General features: G+C 42.4%; 1 protein-coding gene across 2 annotated transcripts in view; it reads right to left on the reverse strand.

Annotated features, from left to right (window-relative positions):
• The window catches only part of PMFBP1 (polyamine modulated factor 1 binding protein 1), a 561,980-nt gene that overhangs the window by 376,975 nt on the left and 164,510 nt on the right, over nt 1-20,495 (reverse strand). For both annotated transcript variants that reach the window (XM_033943674.1, XM_033943673.1), the window contains one exon: nt 9,579-9,746. In XM_033943674.1, the coding sequence (XP_033799565.1) occupies nt 9,579-9,746 (168 nt within the window). The remainder of the gene's footprint in view (nt 1-9,578; nt 9,747-20,495) is intronic.

The following is a 20,495-nucleotide window of genomic DNA, read 5'->3' on the forward strand; positions in this document are numbered from 1 at the left end:
TTCCCTTCACTTACTATGCATAGTTCTGAATTTATATCTGCTGTCTATATTTTACAATATGATGACCTTTTACTAAACCGCAATAGTGGTTTTTAGCGCAGGGAGCCTATGAGCATCAAGAGCAGCGCTGGGCATTCAGCGCAGCTCCCTGCGCTAAAAACTGCTATTGTGGTTTAATAAAAAGGATGGAGGGTATATTTGTCTATTTTTGTATGCTATAAAAACCAAATACAGAGAGAGACTGAGAGCTGTTGACGAAGAGCTACGTGTGTGTCTTTCTTCGATTCCAGCCAGAATATCAGCTTTGTGTTCAGCCAAACAGGCCCAGGTTTCGCACTGAATAAAGTATTTTATAATTTTTCACTATTCTGTTTACTTAATATTTCATAATAAAGTAATTATAAAATACTTTCTTTGTGTTTATTTGATTCCTATTCAAGAGAATTACTTTATATATAGTCAATATAGGCACAGAGTTAAATTTTTTAACATTTTCTAATGGTGGTGTGCCTCGTGATTTTTTTCATGAAACAAGTGTGCCTTTGCCCAAAAAAGGTTGAAAAACACTGATCTAGCATATGTCCTCGATCCAGCTCTCTGGTCACCCAATCAAAAAATTCAATCAGGTTCGTTTGGCACGATTTACCTTTTGTAAAGCCATGTTGCCTCGGATCCTGTAACCCATTAGATTCAAGGAAGTACACTATCCTTTCTTTCAGCAAAATTTCCATTATTTTTCCAACAACTGAAGTGAGGCTCACCGGCCTGTAGTTTCCTGCTTCATCCCTGTGACCACTTTTATGAATAGGGACCACATCCGCTCTCCTCCAATCCCCAGGAATCACTCCCGTCTCCAGAGATTTGTTGAACAAGTCTTTAATAGGACTCGCCAGAACCTCTCTGAGCTCCCTTAGTATCCTGGGATACTATGTTGAGCAACTTATCTTATTGAAGTTCACAGGGCAGCCTGGTTTTAGATTTTTTTTTATAGTTTAATGTATGTGACTTTTTGTTTTATGTTTTTTGTCTAATGTTTATTTAAATTATGAGTGTTTACTTGTAACTCGCTCAGAATTGTAGATGTAGCATGTAAGACATTTTTTAAACAAAAATAAATAAACAAACATTGAACATCCAGGCTTAATTCTGTCCACAACTGTCAACAGCTTAAAAACTACTTACTGCTGCAGGCTTAATATTAACTGGTGAAGGTTTAAATAAAAACTAGATTCTGAGCAAGATAATTAGGAAGGAAAGACAAATGAGCATGCAGGGTGGAAAGAGAGGGGAAAAGACAAGGAAAGATGAAGGATTAGAGAAAAACTTCAGGCTATTCTCAATAATTGTTTTAAACCACCTTTTCTAAAAAACAGGCCAAAGTGGTGTACATAAAAAGCAAAAGCAGCCATAACAGTTTTGGAAATGAACCCCAGTTCAAAACAGGATACTCAACATTCAGCAGGACCACACACTCTAAAAATCAAAAATGGCCTCATGGCTCCAGAGAAACCTCCTGTCTAGGGAAAGTGGCAAAAGCCAGAGAAAAAAAAAAGATTTTAACAAGAGATCTGAAATTCTTGAAAGAGAGTTCCTTACAAAGGGATACTGGTAAGGCATTGCATAATAAAGGAACATAAGAACATAAGCAGTGCCTCCGCTGGGTCAGACCAGAGGTCCATCGTGCCCAGCAGTCCGCACACGCGGTGGCCCAACAGGTCCAGGACCTGTGCAGTAATCCTCTATCTATATCCCTCTATCCCCTTTTCCAACAGGAAATTGTCCAATCCTTTCTTGAACCCCAGTACTGTACTCTGCCCTATTACGTCCTCTGGAAGCGCATTCCAGGTGTCCACCACACGTTGGGTAAAGAAGAACTTCCTAGCATTTGTTTTGAATCTGTCCCCTTTCAACTTTTCCGAGTGCCCTCTTGTTCTTTTATAATTCGAAAGTTTGAAGAATCTGTCCCTCTCTACTCTCTCTATGCCTTTCATGATCTTGTAAGTCTCTATCATATCCCCTCTAAATCTCCTCTTCTCCAGGGAAAAGAGTCCCAGTTTTTCTAATCTCTCAGCGTATGAAAGGTTTTCTATCCCTTTTATCAGACGTGTCGCTCTTCTCTGAACCCTCTCTAGTAACGCCATATCTTTCTTAAGGTACGGCGACCAATATTGGACGCAGTACTCCAGATGCGGACGCACCATCGCCCGATACAACGGCAGGATAACTTCTTTCGTTCTGGTTGTAATATCCTTCTTGATTATGCCTAGCATTCTATTTGCCTTCTTAGCAGCCGCTGCGCACTGTGCTGTCGGCTTCATTGTCATGTCCACCATTACCCCCAAGTCCCTTTCTTGGGTGCTCTCCTTCAATAATATCCCTCCCATCGTATAGCTGCACCTCGGGTTTCTGCTTCCCACATGTAGTACTTTACATTTCTCAACGTTGAACTTCATTTGCCATCTCGTCGCCCATTCCTCTAGTTTGTTCAAGTCTCTTTGCAATTCTTCGCAGTCCTCTTTAGTCCGAGCTCCTCTAAATAGTTTGGTGTCGTCCGCAAATTTTATTATCTCACACTTCGTCCCTGTTTCTAGATCATTTATGAATATATTAAATAGCAACGGCCCAAGCACCAAGCCCTATGGGACACCACTCGTGACCCTCCTCCAGTCCGAGTAGAGGCCCTTCACTCCTACTCTCTGTTTCCTACCCTCTAACCAGTTTCTGATCCATCTATGCACATCTCCGTCCACCCCATGGTTCTTCAGTTTCCGAAGTAGGCGTTCGTGGGGTACTTTGTCAAAGGCTTTTTGGAAGTCTAGATATATGATGTCTATGGGGTCACCTCTGTCCATTCGTTTGTTAATTCCTTCAAAGAAGTGCAATAAGTTTGTTAGGCACGATCTCCCCTTGCTGAAACCATGTTGGCTGGCTGTCAGAAGTTTGTTTCTTTCACAATGTTCGTCGATGTTGTCTTTTATAAGTGCTTCCACCATTTTCCCTAGAACCGAGGTCAGACTCACCGGTCTGTAGTTTCCTGGGTCACCTCTTGATCCCTTTTTAAAGATGGGCGTAACATTGGCTATCTTCCAGTCCTCTGGGATCATGCCTGTTTTCAGGGATAGATTGCAGATTTGCTGCTGTAGTTCCGTTATCTCCTCCTTTAGTTCCTTCAGAACCCTTGGATGGATTCCGTCCGGACCCGGGGATTTGTCAGTTTTTAGTTTTTCTAGCTGCCTGCGTACGTCTTCCAGGCTCACTTCCATGGATGTTAATTTTTCTGCTTGATCTCCCTTGAAGATTTGCTCAGGTTCCGGTATGTTGGATGTGTCTTCATTTGTAAATACAGACGAAAAGAACATGTTAAGTCTTTCTACTACTTCTTTCTCTTCCTTCACCACTCCCTTCCTGTCTCCATCATCCAGCGATCCCACCTCCTCCCTGGCTGGCTGCTTCCCTCTAACATATCTAAAGAACGGTTTGAAATTTCGAGCTTCGCTGGCTAGCCTCTCTTCATACTCTCTTTTGGCTTTTCGAACCACACGGTGACATTCTTTTTGATACTTCCTGTGCTCTTTCCAGTTGTCCTCAGTTTTGTCCTTTTTCCATTTCCTGAATGAATATTTCTTATTTCCTATCGCTTCCTTCACTATTTTAGTTATCCACGCCGGGTCTTTTGTTTGACTCTTTTTGCACCCCTTTCTGAATTTGGGGATATACAGATTTTGCGCCTCGCTCACAGTGTCCTTGAAAAAAGACCAGGCATGTTCTACCATTTGCCATTTTCTGGAAGTGTTCCTAAGTTTCTTCCTTACCATTTTCCTCATTGCTTCGTAGTTTCCTTTCCTGAAGTTGAACGTTGTCACTATGGTTCTATTTCCTTTCGGTATTCCTACTTCGACCTTGAACTTGATCATATTATGATCGCTGTTTCCCAACGGTCCTACTATTTCCACTTCCTTTGCTGGTCCCTTTAACCCATTTAGGATTAGATCCAGAGTGGCATTTCCTCTCGTCGGTTCTCTTACAAGCTGCTCCATGAAGCAATCTTGTATAGCCTCCAGGAATTCTGTCTCCCTAGCGCATTTTGAGATTCCAAGACTCCAGTCTATCCCAGGATAGTTGAAGTCTCCCATAATAACCGTGTTACCGCTTTTGCATTCACGCTTCATCTCGTCTTCCATTTCTTCATCGATATCTCTGGTTTGCCCGGGTGGTCGATAGTATAGACCCATCTTTATTTCAGGCCCTTTCATTCCCAGTATTTTAACCCATAGCGATTCCAGCTTGTTGGTCATCTCTGCTTTGTCCATTTTTGTCGATTGTATGCTTTCTTTTATGTATAGGGCTATTCCACCTCCTTTTTGTCCTGACCTGTCCTGGCGATAGAGCTTGTACCCTGGCAGTGCTGTATCCCATTTGTTTTCTTCATTCCACCACGTTTCAGAGACTCCAATAATGTCTATGTCTTCTGCATTGGCCATGGATTCCAACTCCCCCATTTTGTTTCTTAGGCTTCTTGCTTTAGTATTGTTGTTGGTCTTGTCTTACTTCTAATGTTTATATATATACTGTATGTATTTTAACTTAACTTATTTTATTATTATGTACATCGCTTTGTATAGTAACATAGTAACATAGTAGATGACGGCAGATAAAGACCCGAATGGTCCATCCAATCTGCCCAACCTGATTCAATTTAAATTTTTTTTTTTTTTTTTTTTTTCTTCTTAGCTATTTCTGGGCGAGAATCCAAAGCTTTACCCGGTACTGTGCTTGAGTTCCAACTGCCAAAATCTCTGTTAAGACTTACTCCAGCCCATCTACACCCTCCCAGCCATTGAAGCCCTCCCCAGCCCATCCTCCACCAAACGGCCATATACAGACACAGACCGTGCAAGTCTGCCCAGTAACTGGCCTAGTTCAATCTTTAATATTATTTTCTGATTCTAAATCTTCTGTGTTCATCCCACGCTTCTTTGAACTCAGTCACAGTTTTACTCTCCACCACCTCTCTCGGGAGCGCATTCCAGGCATCCACCACCCTCTCCGTAAAGTAGAATTTCCTAACATTGCCCCTGAATCTACCACCCCTCAACCTCAAATTATGTCCTCTGGTTTTACCATTTTCCTTTCTCTGGAAAAGATTTTGTTCTACGTTAATACCCTTTAAGTATTTGAACGTCTGAATCATATCTCCCCTGTCTCTCCTTTCCTCTAGGGTATACATATTCAGGTCTTCCAGTCTCTCCTCATACGTCTTCTGGCGCAAGCCTCCTATCATTTTCGTCGCCCTCCTCTGGACCGCCTCAAGTCTTCTTATGTCTTTCGCCAGATACGGTCTCCAAAACTGAACACAATACTCCAAGTGGGGCCTCACCAATGACCTGTACAGGGGCATCAACACCTTCTTCCTTCTACTGACTACGCCTCTCTTTATACAGCCCAGAATCCTTCTGGCAGCAGCCACTGCCTTATCACACTGTTTTTTCGCCTTTAGATCTTCGGACACTATCACCCCAAGGTCCCTCTCTCCGTCCGTGCATATCAGCTTCTCTCCTCCCAGCATATACGGTTCCTTCCTATTATTAATCCCCAAATGCATTACTCTGCATTTCTTTGCATTGAATTTTAGTTGCCAGGCATTAGACCATTCCTCTAACTTTTGCAGATCCTTTTTCATATTTTCCACTCCCTCTTCGGTGTCTACTCTGTTACAAATCTTGGTATCATCTGCAAAAAGGCACACTTTTCCTTCTAGCCCTTCAGCAATGTCACTTACATACATATTGAACAGGATTGGCCCCAGCACCGAACCCTGAGGGACTCCACTAGTCACCTTTCCTTCCTTCGAGCGACTTCCATTAACCACCACCCTCTGGCGTCTGTCCGATAGCCAGTTTCTGACCCAGTTCACCACTTTGGGTCCTAACTTCAGCCCTTCAAGTTTGTTCAACAGCCTCCTATGAGGAACTGTATCAAAGGCTTTGCTGAAATCCAAGTAAATTACATCTAGCATATGTCCTTGATCCAGCTCTCTGGTCACCCAATCAAAAAATTCAATCAGGTTCGTTTGGCACGATTTACCTTTTGTAAAGCCATGTTGCCTCGGATCCTGTAACCCATTAGATTCAAGGAAATACACTATCCTTTCTTTCAGCAACACTTCCATTATTTTTCCAACAACTGAAGTGAGGCTCACCGGCCTGTAGTTTCCTGCTTCATCCCTGTGACCACTTTTATGAATAGGGACCACATCCGCTCTCCTCCAATCCCCAGGAATCACTCCCGTCTCCAGAGATTTGTTGAACAAGTCTTTATTAGAACACGCCAGAACCTCTCTGAGCTCCCTTAGTATCCTGGGATGGATCCCGTCTGGTCCCATCGCTTTGTCCACCTTCAGTTTTTCAAGTTGCTCATAAACACCCTCCTCCGTGAACGGCGCAGAATCTACTCCATTTTCTCGTGTAACTTTGCCGGACAATCTCGGTCCTTCTCCAGGATTTTCTTCTGTGAACACAGAACAGAAGTATTTGTTTAGCACATTTGCTTTCTCCTCATCACTCTCCACATATTTGTTCCCAGCATCTTTTAGCCTAGCAATTCCATTTTTTATCTTCCTCCTTTCACTAATATATCTGAAAAAATTTTTATCTCCCTTTTTTACATTTTTAGCCATTTGTTCTTCCGCCTGTGCCTTCGCTAAACGTATCTCTCTCTTGGCTTCTTTCAGTTTCACCCTGTAGTCCTTTCTGCTCTCCTCTTCTTGGGTTTTTTTATATTTCATGAACGCCAACTCTTTCGCCTTTATTTTCTCAGCCACTAGGTTGGAGAACCATATCGGCTTCCTTTTTCTCTTGTTTTTATTGATTTTCTTCACATAAAGGTCCGTAGCCATTTTTATCGCTCCTTTCAGCTTAGACCACTGTCTTTCCACTTCTCTTATGTCCTCCCATCCTAACAGCTCTTTCTTCAGGTACTTTCCCATTGCATTAAAGTCCGTACGTTTGAAATCTAGGACTTTAAGTATCGTGCGGCCGCTCTCCACTTTAGCCGTTATATCAAACCAAACCGTTTGATGATCGCTACTACCCAGGTGAGCACCCACTCGAACATTAGAGATACTCTCTCCATTTGTGAGGACCAGATCCAATATCGCTTTTTCCCTTGTGGGTTCCGTCACCATTTGTCTGAGCAGAGCCTCTTGAAAGGCATCCACAATCTCCCTACTTCTTTCCGATTCCGCAGTCGGAACATTCCAGTCCGCATCCGGCAGGTTGAAATAAAGATATAGCGATTCATCAAATATTTAATAAACCTTGAAACCTTGAATATATGCAATTTAGATCCTGCTATTTTCTTGTCTTCATTTCCTTTCCCTGTGCTTCGGTCTTTAGTTTATTCTCTTGTGCTACAATACTTCTAACCTCCTCTTCTGTGTTAGTTAACTCCTGTAATTTGACCATTGTTTCTTCCCAGCCTTTTTTCCCTTTAGTATCTTCATGGGATACCTTCTTCCGAATCGTCGATGCTTGGTCGACTGTCGGCTTTCCCCTTCTTCTTAGTTTAAAGCCTGTTCTATTCCTTTCCTGACGTTGTTTGCTAGAAGTCTAGTTCCCACCGCGCTCAGGTGCAGTCCATCTCTCCTGTAGAGCTTGCTCTTGCCCCAGAACGTTGTCCAGTTCCTCACGAAGTGGAATCCTTCTTCCTCACATCATTTCCTCATCCACGCATTCATTGATTGTAGTTCCTCCTGTCTTTTCACATCTGCCCTTGGTACCGGTAGGATCTCTGAGAACGCTATCTTCTGAATCCTCATCTTCAGCTTCCTTCCCAGAATCTTGAACTGTTCAATCAGCGTGCTTCTTCTGTAGTCTCTCCTGCTGACATCATTCGTCCCGATGTGGATCAATACTGTGGTCTCTTCTGTCTCCGCTCCGTCCAGGATCTTTCCAATGTTGTCTACGATGTCCTTGGTTCTTGCTCCTGGGAGGCAGGTCACCAGTCGATCCTCTCTCCCTCCTGCAACGTGGCTGTCCACATGCCTCAGGATCGAGTCTCCCACTAGGATCGCTGACTTTCCCTTCTTTAATTTTCGCTTCGGTCTCAGGTCAATGTCCTTGGAGTACTTCGCTGCTTCTTCTTCTATGTCTTCGATGTGCTTCGCTGTTTCTTCTTCTAGGCATCGACCAGCCATTTTCTCCCCCTCGTGTGATGCTCCTCTGTGGGCGTCTTCTTTGAGGTCATCTGCTTCTTCTTCTCCCTTCCATGTTGGTGTAACTTCATCTTCCATCTGAAGTTCGTTCTCTTCCACCCTCCTCCTGTAGGCTTCCTCAATGAATTTCTCGAGTTCCCTGACTTCCTCCTCAATGTGTCTCTTGTTCATGGAGAAATAAAAAAGCATGCAGAATGCCATGTAGATGCTAAATAGGCCTGTGAAGGAGAAAGAATAAATAAGTCTTCATACTTTGATGGTAATGGATAGCTCAAAGTAGCAGAATAATTTATGTTAGCAAGGTAACTAGGTGACCTTTCATAAAGGCCATGATGTATTAAAGTAAGTACAGTGATACCTTGGATTACGAGCATAATCCGTTCCAGGAGCATGCTCGTAATCCAAAATGCTCGTTTATCAAAGCAAGTTTCCCCATAGGAAATAATGGAAACTCGCTTTGATAGGTTCCCCCCCCCACAACCGGCATTGCTCCCCCGAAGGCCCCCCCCCCTGCGATCCGCACCCCCCGCCGCCATCGGGCACCCCCCCCCGCCGCTATCGGGCACCCCCCCGCCGCGACCTGAGGTCCCCCCAACCCACCCGAACCCTCTTCTTACTTTGCTGTAGCCTCCGCAGCGGCAGCGGCACCAACATGTCCTGTGCATGGTGCCGGTGCCTGAAGATCTGCTTCCTGTGCTGGGCCTTGAGAATTCACGTTCGACGTGAGAGTTCATGTTCGACGTGAACTCTCAGGCCTTGAGCATGCGCACATGCTCAAGGCCCAGCACAGGAAGCAGATCTTCAGGCACCGGCACCACGCACAGGACATGCTGGTGCCGGTGCCACTGCGGAGGCTATAGCAAAGTAAGAAGAGGGTTCGGGTGGGTTGGGGGGACCTCAGGTCGCAGCGGTGGGGAGCCCGATGGCAGCGGGGGGGGGGGGTTGCCGGATTGCGGGGGGGAGGGTGCCAGTTCGCAGGGGTGGGCGCTTGCAAATCAAAGCGCGCTCGGTTTCCGAGGTGCCGATTTTGCGAATGTTTTGCTCGTCTTGCAAAACACTCACAAACCGGTGCACTCGTAAACCGAGGTACCACTGTATCTTATGTTGAGAGCCATAGGGAACAGGAAGCTAATGAAGTTTTATCAAAAGAGGTGAAATAGAATCATATCTTTTTACATTTAAAAGAAATCTATCTGCAGTGTTTTGAAGAAGCTGTAAATGTCTAATCTGATACTGAGGTACATAAACCTGCAAAAACAACATTGCAATAGTCTAGTCTTGTGAGAACCAAATGTTTGTTAGCTGTGCTAGAAAACATTCATGTTGTCCCATATTTCCTATGTCCGAGGCTAGCCAAAATCGATACCTCTCTTTGAAGCTCCTCAACTTTGTGCCGAAGCAAGTCTCCTTCTATCTGCAGCATCTTGATTGATTCTTCTTTGACCTTTAGGTTGGACTCAGCATAATCCCGGCTCAGCTGGCAGGCAGCCATCTCTGACTTTAATTGTTTTATAAACTCTTGGTATTGCTTCATCTGCATCAAGAATAAATTGATTAAAGACATTGCAATTGCAAACCTGTCTTTACTTCGTATCCCCAACTTCTCTCCTTCTGTCACAATGGGATTGTAATTCTCTTTATAGCAGAGCAGCCAACAAATTATTAATCAGATTGCAAGTATTTCAAAATACCTTAACAAGATTATTTTTTTCTACTAAGAGGTATGAAAGAAAAGGGATGGTAAACAAAACTAAGAATGTTATAATGCCTCTGTATCTCTCCATGATGCGACCTCACTTTGAATATTATGTTCAATTCTGGTAGCCTTATCTCAAAAAAGATATAGCTGAACTAGAAAATTAATTTATTTATTCATTCAATTTTCTGTACTGTTCTCCCATCGAAGCTCAGAACGGTTTACATGAATTTATTCATGTACTCAAGCATTTTCCCTGTCTTTCCCAATGAACTCACAATATATCTAATGTAGCTGGGAAAATGGGGGGATTAAGTGCCCAGGGTCACAAGGAGCAGCACACGTTTGAACCCACAACCTCAGGATGTTTTGGCTGTAGCTTTAACCACTGCACCACACACTTCCCTCCCCTTTAAAGAAGAGCAATCAAGATATAAAGGGAATGGAGCTCCTCTCGTATGAGAAAAGACTAAAAAGGTCAGGGCTCTTCAGCTTGGAAAAGAGACAGCTGAGGGGAGATATGATTGAAGTCTACAAAATCCTGAGTGGTGTAGAACAGGTACAAGTGGGTTGATTTTTTACTACATCAAAAACTAGGGGACACTTGATGAAGTTACAGGGAAATACTTTTACATATTTTTTCATTCAGAGAATAGTTAAGCTTTGTAATGTATTGCTAGAGGATGTGGTAAGAGTGGTAAAAGTAGCTGGATTTAAAAAAGGTTTGGACAAGTTTCTGGAAGAAAAGTCTGTAGTCTGCTAATGAGACAGACATGGGAGAAGCCACTGCTTGCCCTGGATTAGTGGCATGGAATGTTACTACTAATTGAGTTTTTGCTAGGTACTTGTGACCTGGATTGGCCATTGTGAAGATAGGATACTGGGCAAGATGGATCATTGGTCTGACCCAGTAAGGCTATTCTTATGTTCTTATGTACATTTTTTTTGGGGGGGTCTTGGATGTGTTCTGTTTGTTTTGGGAAATATACAGTACATCTCTGAAAATATTTGGGTTGTGCTGAAAAGTTCTCGACTCATCCAACAAAGTTGGGGCATTCTCCATCGAGGGCACTTAGTCCAGCGAGTTTCCATTGGAAAAGTACTGAAGAGGGGGGCGTGGCTTGAAAGCGCTGGTGGATGGACGGGTAATTGAACAGCTCCATCCCTCCAAGCAATATTTCATTGTTTTTTAAAGGCTAAAGTTAAAACTTTTTGTTCAATTTGAACATACTTCACTACAATGGTGACATCTAAACAAATTAACTTGGAAACAGCATTTTCTGGAGGTAAATCAAAGAGGAGCAAACAAGACCCGCCGACACCATCCAGGATTCCTCTGTCTGATGATTCTCCTGATAAGCTGGATATGAGGGAGGAACTGTGATGTATTTGACAATTATTGCAGGGTAATGCAGAGAAACTAGCAACAGTAATAGAAGAAGTGGCAAATTTATCTAATAAGATTGAAGGAATTAATGCCAGATTAGATAAATTGGAAAACCAAGTGGAGAGGGCAGAATCAGCTGCAGCTCACTGTCAGAAAAATCATAAGATAACGCAAGACTTCTCAGTGCAACTGGAAAATTTGGAGAACAGGGCACGAAGAAGAAATGTGAGACTCTTGGGGTTCACTGAAAATTCAGAAGGAAAAGATGTAGTGGTGGCTTTTATAGAAATGCTAATTCCTAAGTTGATACCTTTATCTTTATCAAGAAACTAATTAAACAATTAATTAAACAATATCTTCTAATTTCCGTTTGAAATGGAAAGAGCCCATAGAATTCCAGTAAAACGGACCAACGGTTTTACTGGCCCCAGGCCATTAATATTTTGCGTTTTGAGGTTCCAGCAAGCATTAGAAATTCTTCAATTTGCTAAGTAAAATAAAAATTTAAATTATAAAGATGCAAAAATTTTACTGGTGCCTGACTTCGCTAATAAAACCGCTAACATAAGAAAACAATTTTTACAATTACGGCCCCAATTAAAGCAGCTGGGGGCTCAGTATGGACTTTTCTATCCTGCTGTTATGCGGGTTACATATCCAAATTTCCAAGTTTCCAAGTTTATTATAAAATTTGATTTATTGCCTATTCAAAATTCTAAGCGATGTACAATTAAAAGTTACAGAGTTGAGGAAAACAGACATAACTAACAAAAACTCATACTACTAAACATATTAAAATTCAATAAATACATACAAGATCAAACATAAGGAGAGTTAGAGAAGAAATACAATTTAGTTATAAAAGAGACAATTAAGGTAAAAAACACATTGGGAAAGGGAAGAGACAAGTCATTAAAATATTATGGATGAATTAAAGGCATAGGCAATTCATTTAATCCTTGAATGCATCTTTAAAAAGAAAACCCTTAAGTTTGCTCTTAAATTTTTCCAAAACCCTTTCTTCTCTTAAATAAATCGGAAGGGTATTCCAAGCTTGAGGGGCCGAAACTGAGAAGATAGATTGCCGCCGTGTATTAATAACTTTTAAAGAAGGAACGACCAATAAATGTTGGTCATTTGACCTTAGTACTCTAGATGAAATATATGGAATTAAAACTTTATAAATAAACGCTGGGGTTTTAAATGTCAAGGACTTAAAAGTAAGCAGACATAATTTATACATTATGCGATGAGCAACTGGAAGCCAATGTGCCTTCTTAAGTAGGGGAGTCACGTGATCAAATTTTTTAGCTTTCTCAATAAGTTTGATTGAAGTAATTTGTAAGCGTCTAATTTCTTTTTGAGCTAGTCTTTTAAACAGGGCATTACAAACAGTCGATTTTAGAAATGATCAAAGAGTGAACCAGTATATTTAGAGATTTTGGGCATAAAAATTTAGACACTGAATGAATTTGGCGGAGTCTATAGAAAGTGGATTTTACAACATAACTAACATGATCGTGATAGGTTAATTTATCATCGAAGATAATTCTGAGAATCCTGATCTTGTGAATCAACTTCAAAGCAATGCCTTTAATAGTAATTGGAGAGGAGAGTGTATGACTGTCTTTCCAAGGAAAAAGCATGATATTTGTTTTATTAATATTAAGTGCCAATCTATTTGAATCGAGCCATTGATGAATCTGTTCAAGTTTTCCATTTATAGCTGATATTTCAAGGGAACTGTTGGGAACTGTTGGGGTCAAGAGGATGTAAGAGCTGAATGTCGTCCGCATATGCAAATACGAAAAAACCAATAGATTGACACAGGGTCATGAGGGGTGCATGAGGTGTTTCTATTCCACAACAGGTAATTGAGGCCAGCAGCATGTCAGATTTTAAGAAAAGATGGGATTGGCATGTGGAATCTCTTCATGGAGGTAGTTAGGGGGTTGGCCATTAGTATGGGCAGACTAGATGGGCCGTGGCCCTTTTCTGCCGTCATTTTCTATGTTTCTATGAAGAGGAGAGAGAATCGATCCCTGCGAAATTCCATAAGGTGCTGAAAAACTTTCAGAATTAGAATTATTAAAGAAGACAGTGGAAGAGCGATCATCAAAATAGGATTTAAACCAAAGCAAAACCTGATCTGAAATACCGATAGATTGAAGTCTATCTAATAAAAGAATGTGGTCGATAGTGTCAAAAGTTGATGAAAGGTCGATTGAAATCAGAAGAACAGACATATGATGGTCTAGATGATAGAGTATGGAAGTTGTCATGCCTATTAGAGAATGTTCCGTGGAGTGATATTGTCTAAAACCCTTTTGGTTTGGATGTAGGACGTTTGTTTTTTCTACATATTCTGAAATTTGATTAAATACAATCTTTTCTGTTAACTTTGCTAAGTAGGGAATATTTGCAATGGGCCTATAATTAGATTTTTCTTCAGAGCTAATTTTTGGATCTTTCACAATAGGACGGATAATTGCTTTTTTCCATGCTAAAGGCATAATGCTTTGCTGCAGACTTTCTTTAATCAAGGTAAGTATTAAAGGACCAAATATTGCAAAATATCTCTTAAGAATAAAGGGAGGAATTACTTCAACTTGCATTCCTTTGGTGTTGATAGTTTTCATAAGGGATTCAAGCTCTCTAAGATTAGGAAGATTAAAATGTGAACATTTTGAGGACAGAAATAGTCCAGACTCTTGATTCAGGGCAGGAATTGAATATTAAAAGACTATATTTCGCATCAAGTAGCACCAATGGAATAAGTAAATTTTAATATGAATTCAGAATTATGATAGATGGAAATTTCATATCTGGTATGAATTTATGAGTGATTCGTGGAAAGGAGTTAATGCTACAGTAAAGATGGAAATAGTGACTTTTAAACTTGACATTCTTCAAATGGATTTAATGTGTTGATTGTTAGAAAGGAAGCCAGACACGGAGGAATAAGGGAAATGGATTACCATTTGACTGATTAAAGAATGCCAGAAGTCATGCTCTGCAGGATTTAGATATCTTTATTCTAAATATCAAACAATTTATTGCCGATAAAAGATGAAGATTATCCAGACAAGGTCTCATGGAAAAGAATGGGTTAAAAATTGACAGTTTATTGGTTAACAGCTGAGCGAATTCTATAACTTCAACCTACTGTCATCTGATTGGATAGTTCTTTCTTGTCTCACCCTTGGGCTTGGGCTCCCTCTTGCCCCGATGCTGTCAGGGTGTTGCCGGGCAGGAGGGCTTGGGCCCCCTCCTGCCCGATGTTAATAGCCGGGGGAGGGCTGATCGCTGCAGGAGAGATGGCTCATCTCTCCTGCCAGCGATGGTGATCGCCCATCCCCCTCCAAATCGCGGTACTTTGGGGTGAGGATCGCCGGCAGGGGAGATACCCTGCCGCGATGCTCACCCCGAAGTGCCGCGGTTCGGAGAGGGGTGGGCGATCACCATCGCAGCAGGAGAGATGAGTCATCTCTCCTGCAGCAATAGGCAGGTTGCTGGGGCCGCTGAGCTGCAGCGATCAGCTCAACGGCCCCTTTTCAGCACTTATATGTTTTGACTTAGACCAAGTCAAAACAGGTTTAAGTGCCAACTAGGCAACCTGCCTAAAGTTTTGGTTATACCTGCTGTACACCTAGGTGTAGGTCGGCCCACCTCCCGCCCACCGCTTCCCCTCCTCTTAAAAACGCCTCTTTCTGCTCTATGCGTTTAGAGGCAGGGAAAAGGCCTAAGCTGGTTTTAGGTACGTCTAAAACCAGCTTTGATTATGGGTACTTGGACGATCAGGCTTTTTGATCGTCCAAGTACCCATTTAGGCCACTTTTTAGACTTTTTTTTTATTATTAGCCCCATATTGTCTTCGTGTATTAATAGTTTTAAGTAAACGAATGGTTAGCAGATGTTGGTCATTAGATCGGAGTATTCTAGTGGAGGCGTAGGGAATTAGAATCCTATCGATGAAAGCTTTTGACTTATAGAGCTCAGCCTTAAGCGACAATAAACATATTTTGTAAATTGTTCTATGTGATCCTGGAAGCCAATGAGATTTTTTAAGAAGTGGTAAAACATGATCAAATTTTTTGCTTTCATAATGATTTTAATAGAAGCATTTTGAATTCACTGTAAACGCCTAATCTCTTTTTGAGCAATACCCTTAAATAGGGAATTACAGTAAAAAATTTTAGAGATGATCAATGAATGGATTAGTATGTTTAAAGATTTGGGTTCTAACCATTTTGAAATTAAACGAATTTGCTGTAATCTAAAAAATGTTGATTTAACTATGCTGCTAATATGATCATGATAAGACAGTCTCTGATCGAATATGACCCCTAAAATTTTAATAGTAGTAACTGCCTGAAGAGTAACACCTGAAAGAGTAAAGGGATAGTCAAATTTTAGTCCTCCTTTCCACGGAAAAAACATAACATTTGATTTGGTAATATTAAGAGCAAGTCTATTAGTAGCAAGCCATTGATGTATTTGCTCAAGTTTCTTGGTAATTGAAAAAACTTCTGAGGGATTCTCGGTGTCTATTGGATATAAAAGTTGAATGTTGTCTGCATAGGCAAACGCATTAAATCCAATAGATTGGCAAAGGGTCATTAAAGGCGCAAGGAAAATATTAAACAAGAGTCTGGCAACCAGTAATCTCCAAGCTCTGCAGCTAGCAGCAGTATCTCTGAGCTGCCACCAGCTGCAGAGCTTGAAGGGTTCTGGCCGCCGAACTAGAGGAAGAGATCTTTAGGCAGCAGGACTTTGGAAAGCCCACCAAATTAGGTATTTATATTTTGCAATTGGGTAGGAGGCTTGGCAGAAGAAAATTTAGTGACACCATTTTATTGGAATAACATATTTCTCAATTAGCTTTCAGAGGTCAAAACCTCTTTCTTCATGAGAACATAAGAATTGCCACCAGTATACTTCTGTTACAGTATCCTGTTCTGACTTGAAGAAGAAGGATTTGGTCTCTGAAAGTTAATCAAAATGTATTAAAATTAGTCCAATTAAATGTTTACCTTATTTCCATTTTCTATTTATAAACGTTTATCAACACAGCTACAATACCACTTTATCCTAAAGCAATAAAAGAAATAGAAAAAAAATTTCTACTTTTGTTGTCTGGTTTCTCCTTTCCTCATCTTCTTTCATTCTCTTCCATCCATCCACTGTCCGACTCTCTCATAAGAACATAAGAATTGCTGCTGCTAGGTCAGATCAGTGGTCCATTGCGCCTAGCAGTCCGCTCCCGCAGCGGCTCTTAGGTCAAAGACCAGTGCCTTAATTGAGTCTGGCCTTACCTGCGTACGTTCTGGTTCAGTAGGAACTTGTCTAACTTTGGGGAGATGCCACTCTTGACCTAATCTTCACCGGACTAGGGGGATCCGCTAAAGAGGTGGCGGTACTAGCCCCACTAGGAAACAGCGATCACAACGCGATCCAGTACAGGCTAGAAATTGGACCATCAAAGGTGAAAAGAACTACAACGACAGCACTGAACTTCAAAAAAGGGAATTATGACACTATGAGGAAAATGGTGGGAAAGAAACTCAATGACACCGCAAGGAATATGGAGTCCGTAGAAAAAGCCTGGACCTTACTAAAGGGCACGGTGCATGAAGCACAAAACCTATGCGTCCCCAAGTTCAGGAAAGGTTGCAAAAAAAATAGAGCAAAAAACCCAGTGTGGATAACGAATGCAGTGAAGAAAGCGATAAGTGACAAAAAGGCATCATTCAAAAAATGGAAAAAGGACAAATCAGAGGACAAGCAAAAGGAGCACAAAAAACACCAAAAGGAGTGTCACCGAGTGGTTAGGAAAGCAAAAAGAGAATATGAAAAGAGATTGGCGGGGGAAGCAACAAACTTCAAATCATTCTTCAGCTACGTCAAGGGGAAGCAAACAGCAAGGGAGGAAGTGGGACCCTTGGATGATGGAGACAGAAAGGGAGTAGTAAAAGAGGAAAAGGAGATAGCTGACAGGTTCACTTCAGTTTTCACGAAGGAGGACACAACCAACATTCCGGAACCGGAAGAGATCGTAAAAGGAGATCAGGATGAAAATCTGGTCCAACTAGAGGTGAGCAAGGAGGATGTCCTCAGGCAGATAGACAGGCTAAAGAGTGACAAATCACCGGGTCCGGACGGCATTCATCCAAGGGTACTCAAGGAACTAAGGAACGAAATAGCTGAGCCACTTTGACAAATATGCAACCTATCCTTAAAAACTGGAGAGATTCCGGAAGACTGGAAAATAGCAAATGTCACGCCCATCTTCAAGAAAGGCTCAAGGGGAGACCCAGGAAACTACAGGCCGGTGAGCTTGACCTCGGTCCCGGAAAAGATGATGGAAGCGCTGATTAAAGACAGCATCTGGGAACACATCGAAAACACTGGGCAGCTAAAGCCGAGCCAGCATGGCTTCTGCAAGGGCAAGTCATGCCTCACAAACTTATTATACTTCCTTGAGGGGGTAAACAGCCAGGTGGATAAAGGGGAATCTATAGACATCATTTACCTTGACTTCCAAAAAGCCTTCAACAAGGTACCACACGAAAGACTGCTAAGGAAGCTATGGAACCACGGGGTGCAAGGGGAGGTCCACCGATGGATCAAAAACTGGCTGGCGGACAGGAAACAGAGGGTTGGAGTAAAGGGCCATTACTCAGACTGGCAATGGGTCATGAGCGGAGTTCCGCAGTGGTCGGTGCTGGGACCGCTCCTGTTCAATATATTTATTAATGACCTGGAGGCGGGAACAAAATGTGAGGTTATCAAATTTGCGGACGACACCAAACTATACAGCAGGGTTGAAAACACGGAGGACTGCAAAGATCTCCAAAAAGATCTGACAGCGCTGGAAGAGTGGGCCAAAAAGTGGCAAATGAGCTTCAACATAGGGAAATGCAAAGTCATGCATGTAGGGAATAAAAACTCGATGTTCACTTACAAAATGGGGGATCACCGCTAGGGGTGAGTAACCTTGAAAGAGACCTGGGAGTGATGGTAGACACATCATTGAAGGCGTCGGCGCAGTGCGCCACAGCCTCAAGGAAGGCAAACAAAATGTTGGGCATCATTAAGAAGGGTATCACGTCCAGGACGAAGGAAGTCATCCTGCCACTGTACCGTGCAATGGTGCGCCCGCACCTGGAGTACTGTGTCCAGTACTGGTCGCCGTACCTCAAGAAGAACATGGCGGTACTTGAGAGAGTCCAGAGAAGAGCAACTAAGCTAATAAAGGGTATGGAGGACCTCTCATATACTGACAGACTGAAGAAGCTGGGGCTTTTCTCCCTGGAAAAGCGGAGACTTAGAGGGGACATGATAGAAACCTTCAAGATCATGAAGGGCATAGAAAGAGTAGACAGGGACAGATTTTTTAAGTTATGGGGAACCACAAGTACAAGGGAGCACTCAGAGAAATTGAAAGGGGAAAGGTTTAGAACAAACGCCAGGAAGTTCTTTTTCACCCAGAGGGTGGTGGATACATGGAACGCGCTACCGGAGGATGTGATAAGCAGGAGCACGCTGCAGGGCTTCAAAGAAGGTTTGGATAGGTACCTGGAGGTCAAAGGGATTGAGGGGTACAGGTAGGTCATAGGGATAGGATTAGAGGATTAGAGGCAGTTACAAAATTAGTCAGGAACACTGTTCAGGCAATTAGGCCTGATGGGCCGCCGCGGGTGCGGACCGCTGGGCAAGATGGACCTCTGGTCTGCCTCAGCGGAGGCAACTTCTTATGTTCTTTGTCTTGAATCCCTGGAGGGTGTTTCCCCTACAACAGCCTCCAGAAGAGCGTTCCAGATTTCTACCACTCTCAGGGTAAAGAAAACTTATTTACGTTTGTACGGAATCTGTCCCCTTTCTACTTTAGAGAGTGCCCTCATTCTCTCTACCTTGGAGAGGATAAATAAGCTGTCTTTATCTACTAAGTCTATTCCCTTCATTATCTTGAATGTTTTGATCATGTCCACTCTCAGTCTCCTCTTTTCAAGGAAGAGGCCCAGTTTCTCTAGCCTCTCACTGTACGGCAATTCCTCCAGCCCCTTAACCATTTTAATCGCTCTTCTCTGGACCCTTTTGAGTAGTACTATGTCCTTTTTCATGTAAGACGACCAGTGCTGGATGCAGTATTCTAGGTGGGGGCGTACCATGGCCCGGTACAGCGGCATGATAACCTTCTCTAATCTGTTTTTGATCCCCTTCTTAATCATTCCTAGCATTCTGTTTGCCTTTTTCGCCACCGCCACTCATTGCGCGGAAGACTTCATTGACTTGTCTACCAGTACTCCCAAGTCTTTTTCCTGGGGGGTTTCTCCGAGTACTGCACCGTACATTCTGTATTTGTGTATAAGATTTTTGTTACTGACATGCATCACCTTACACTTATCCACGTTAAACCTCATTTGCCATGTCGCAGCCCATTTCTCGAGCGTGTTTATGTCACGTTGGAGGTCTTCGCAATCCTTCTGTGTCTTCACTACTCTGAATAACTTTGTATTGTCTGCAAATTTAATCACCTTGCTCGTCATACCAATTTCTAGGTCATTTATAAATTTGTTAAAAAGCATGGGCCTAAGCACCGAACACTGCGCCACTTCACTCGTAGCGCTTTTCCAGTCCGAGTATTGTCCATTTACCCCCACTCTCTGTTTCCTATCCGTCAACCAGTTTTTAATCCACGTGAGTATTTCACGCTCGATTTCATGGTTCGCAATTTTTCAAAGTAGTCGTTCATGCGGGACCTTGTCAAACACCTTCTGAAAATCCAGATATACAATGTCGACTGGGTCACCCTTGTCTATCTGCCTGTTTACTCCCTCGAAAAAGTGCAGTAAGTTCATCAAGCAAGATCTTCCTTTGCTGAAACCGTGCTGGTTGGTCCTCATCTGATTGTGTCCGTCAAGGTGATCAATGATACGGTCCTTTATCAGTGCCTCTACCATCTTTCCCGGTACCGAGGTCAGACTCACCGGTCTGTAGTTTCTCGGAACTCCCCTCGAAACTTTCTTGAAGATTGGCGTAACATTCGTCACTTTCCAGTCTTTTGGAATCCTTCCTGATTTGATTGACAGATTGGCTATTAGTTGGAGCAGTTCAGCTATAACCCCTTTCAATTCCTTGATTACACTCGGATGAATACCGTCCAGTCCTGGGAATTTATCGTTTTAAGCCTATCAATC

This window comes from Geotrypetes seraphini, chromosome 4, assembly GCF_902459505.1.
Source record: "Geotrypetes seraphini chromosome 4, aGeoSer1.1, whole genome shotgun sequence".
Lineage (NCBI taxonomy): Eukaryota > Metazoa > Chordata > Amphibia > Gymnophiona > Dermophiidae > Geotrypetes > Geotrypetes seraphini.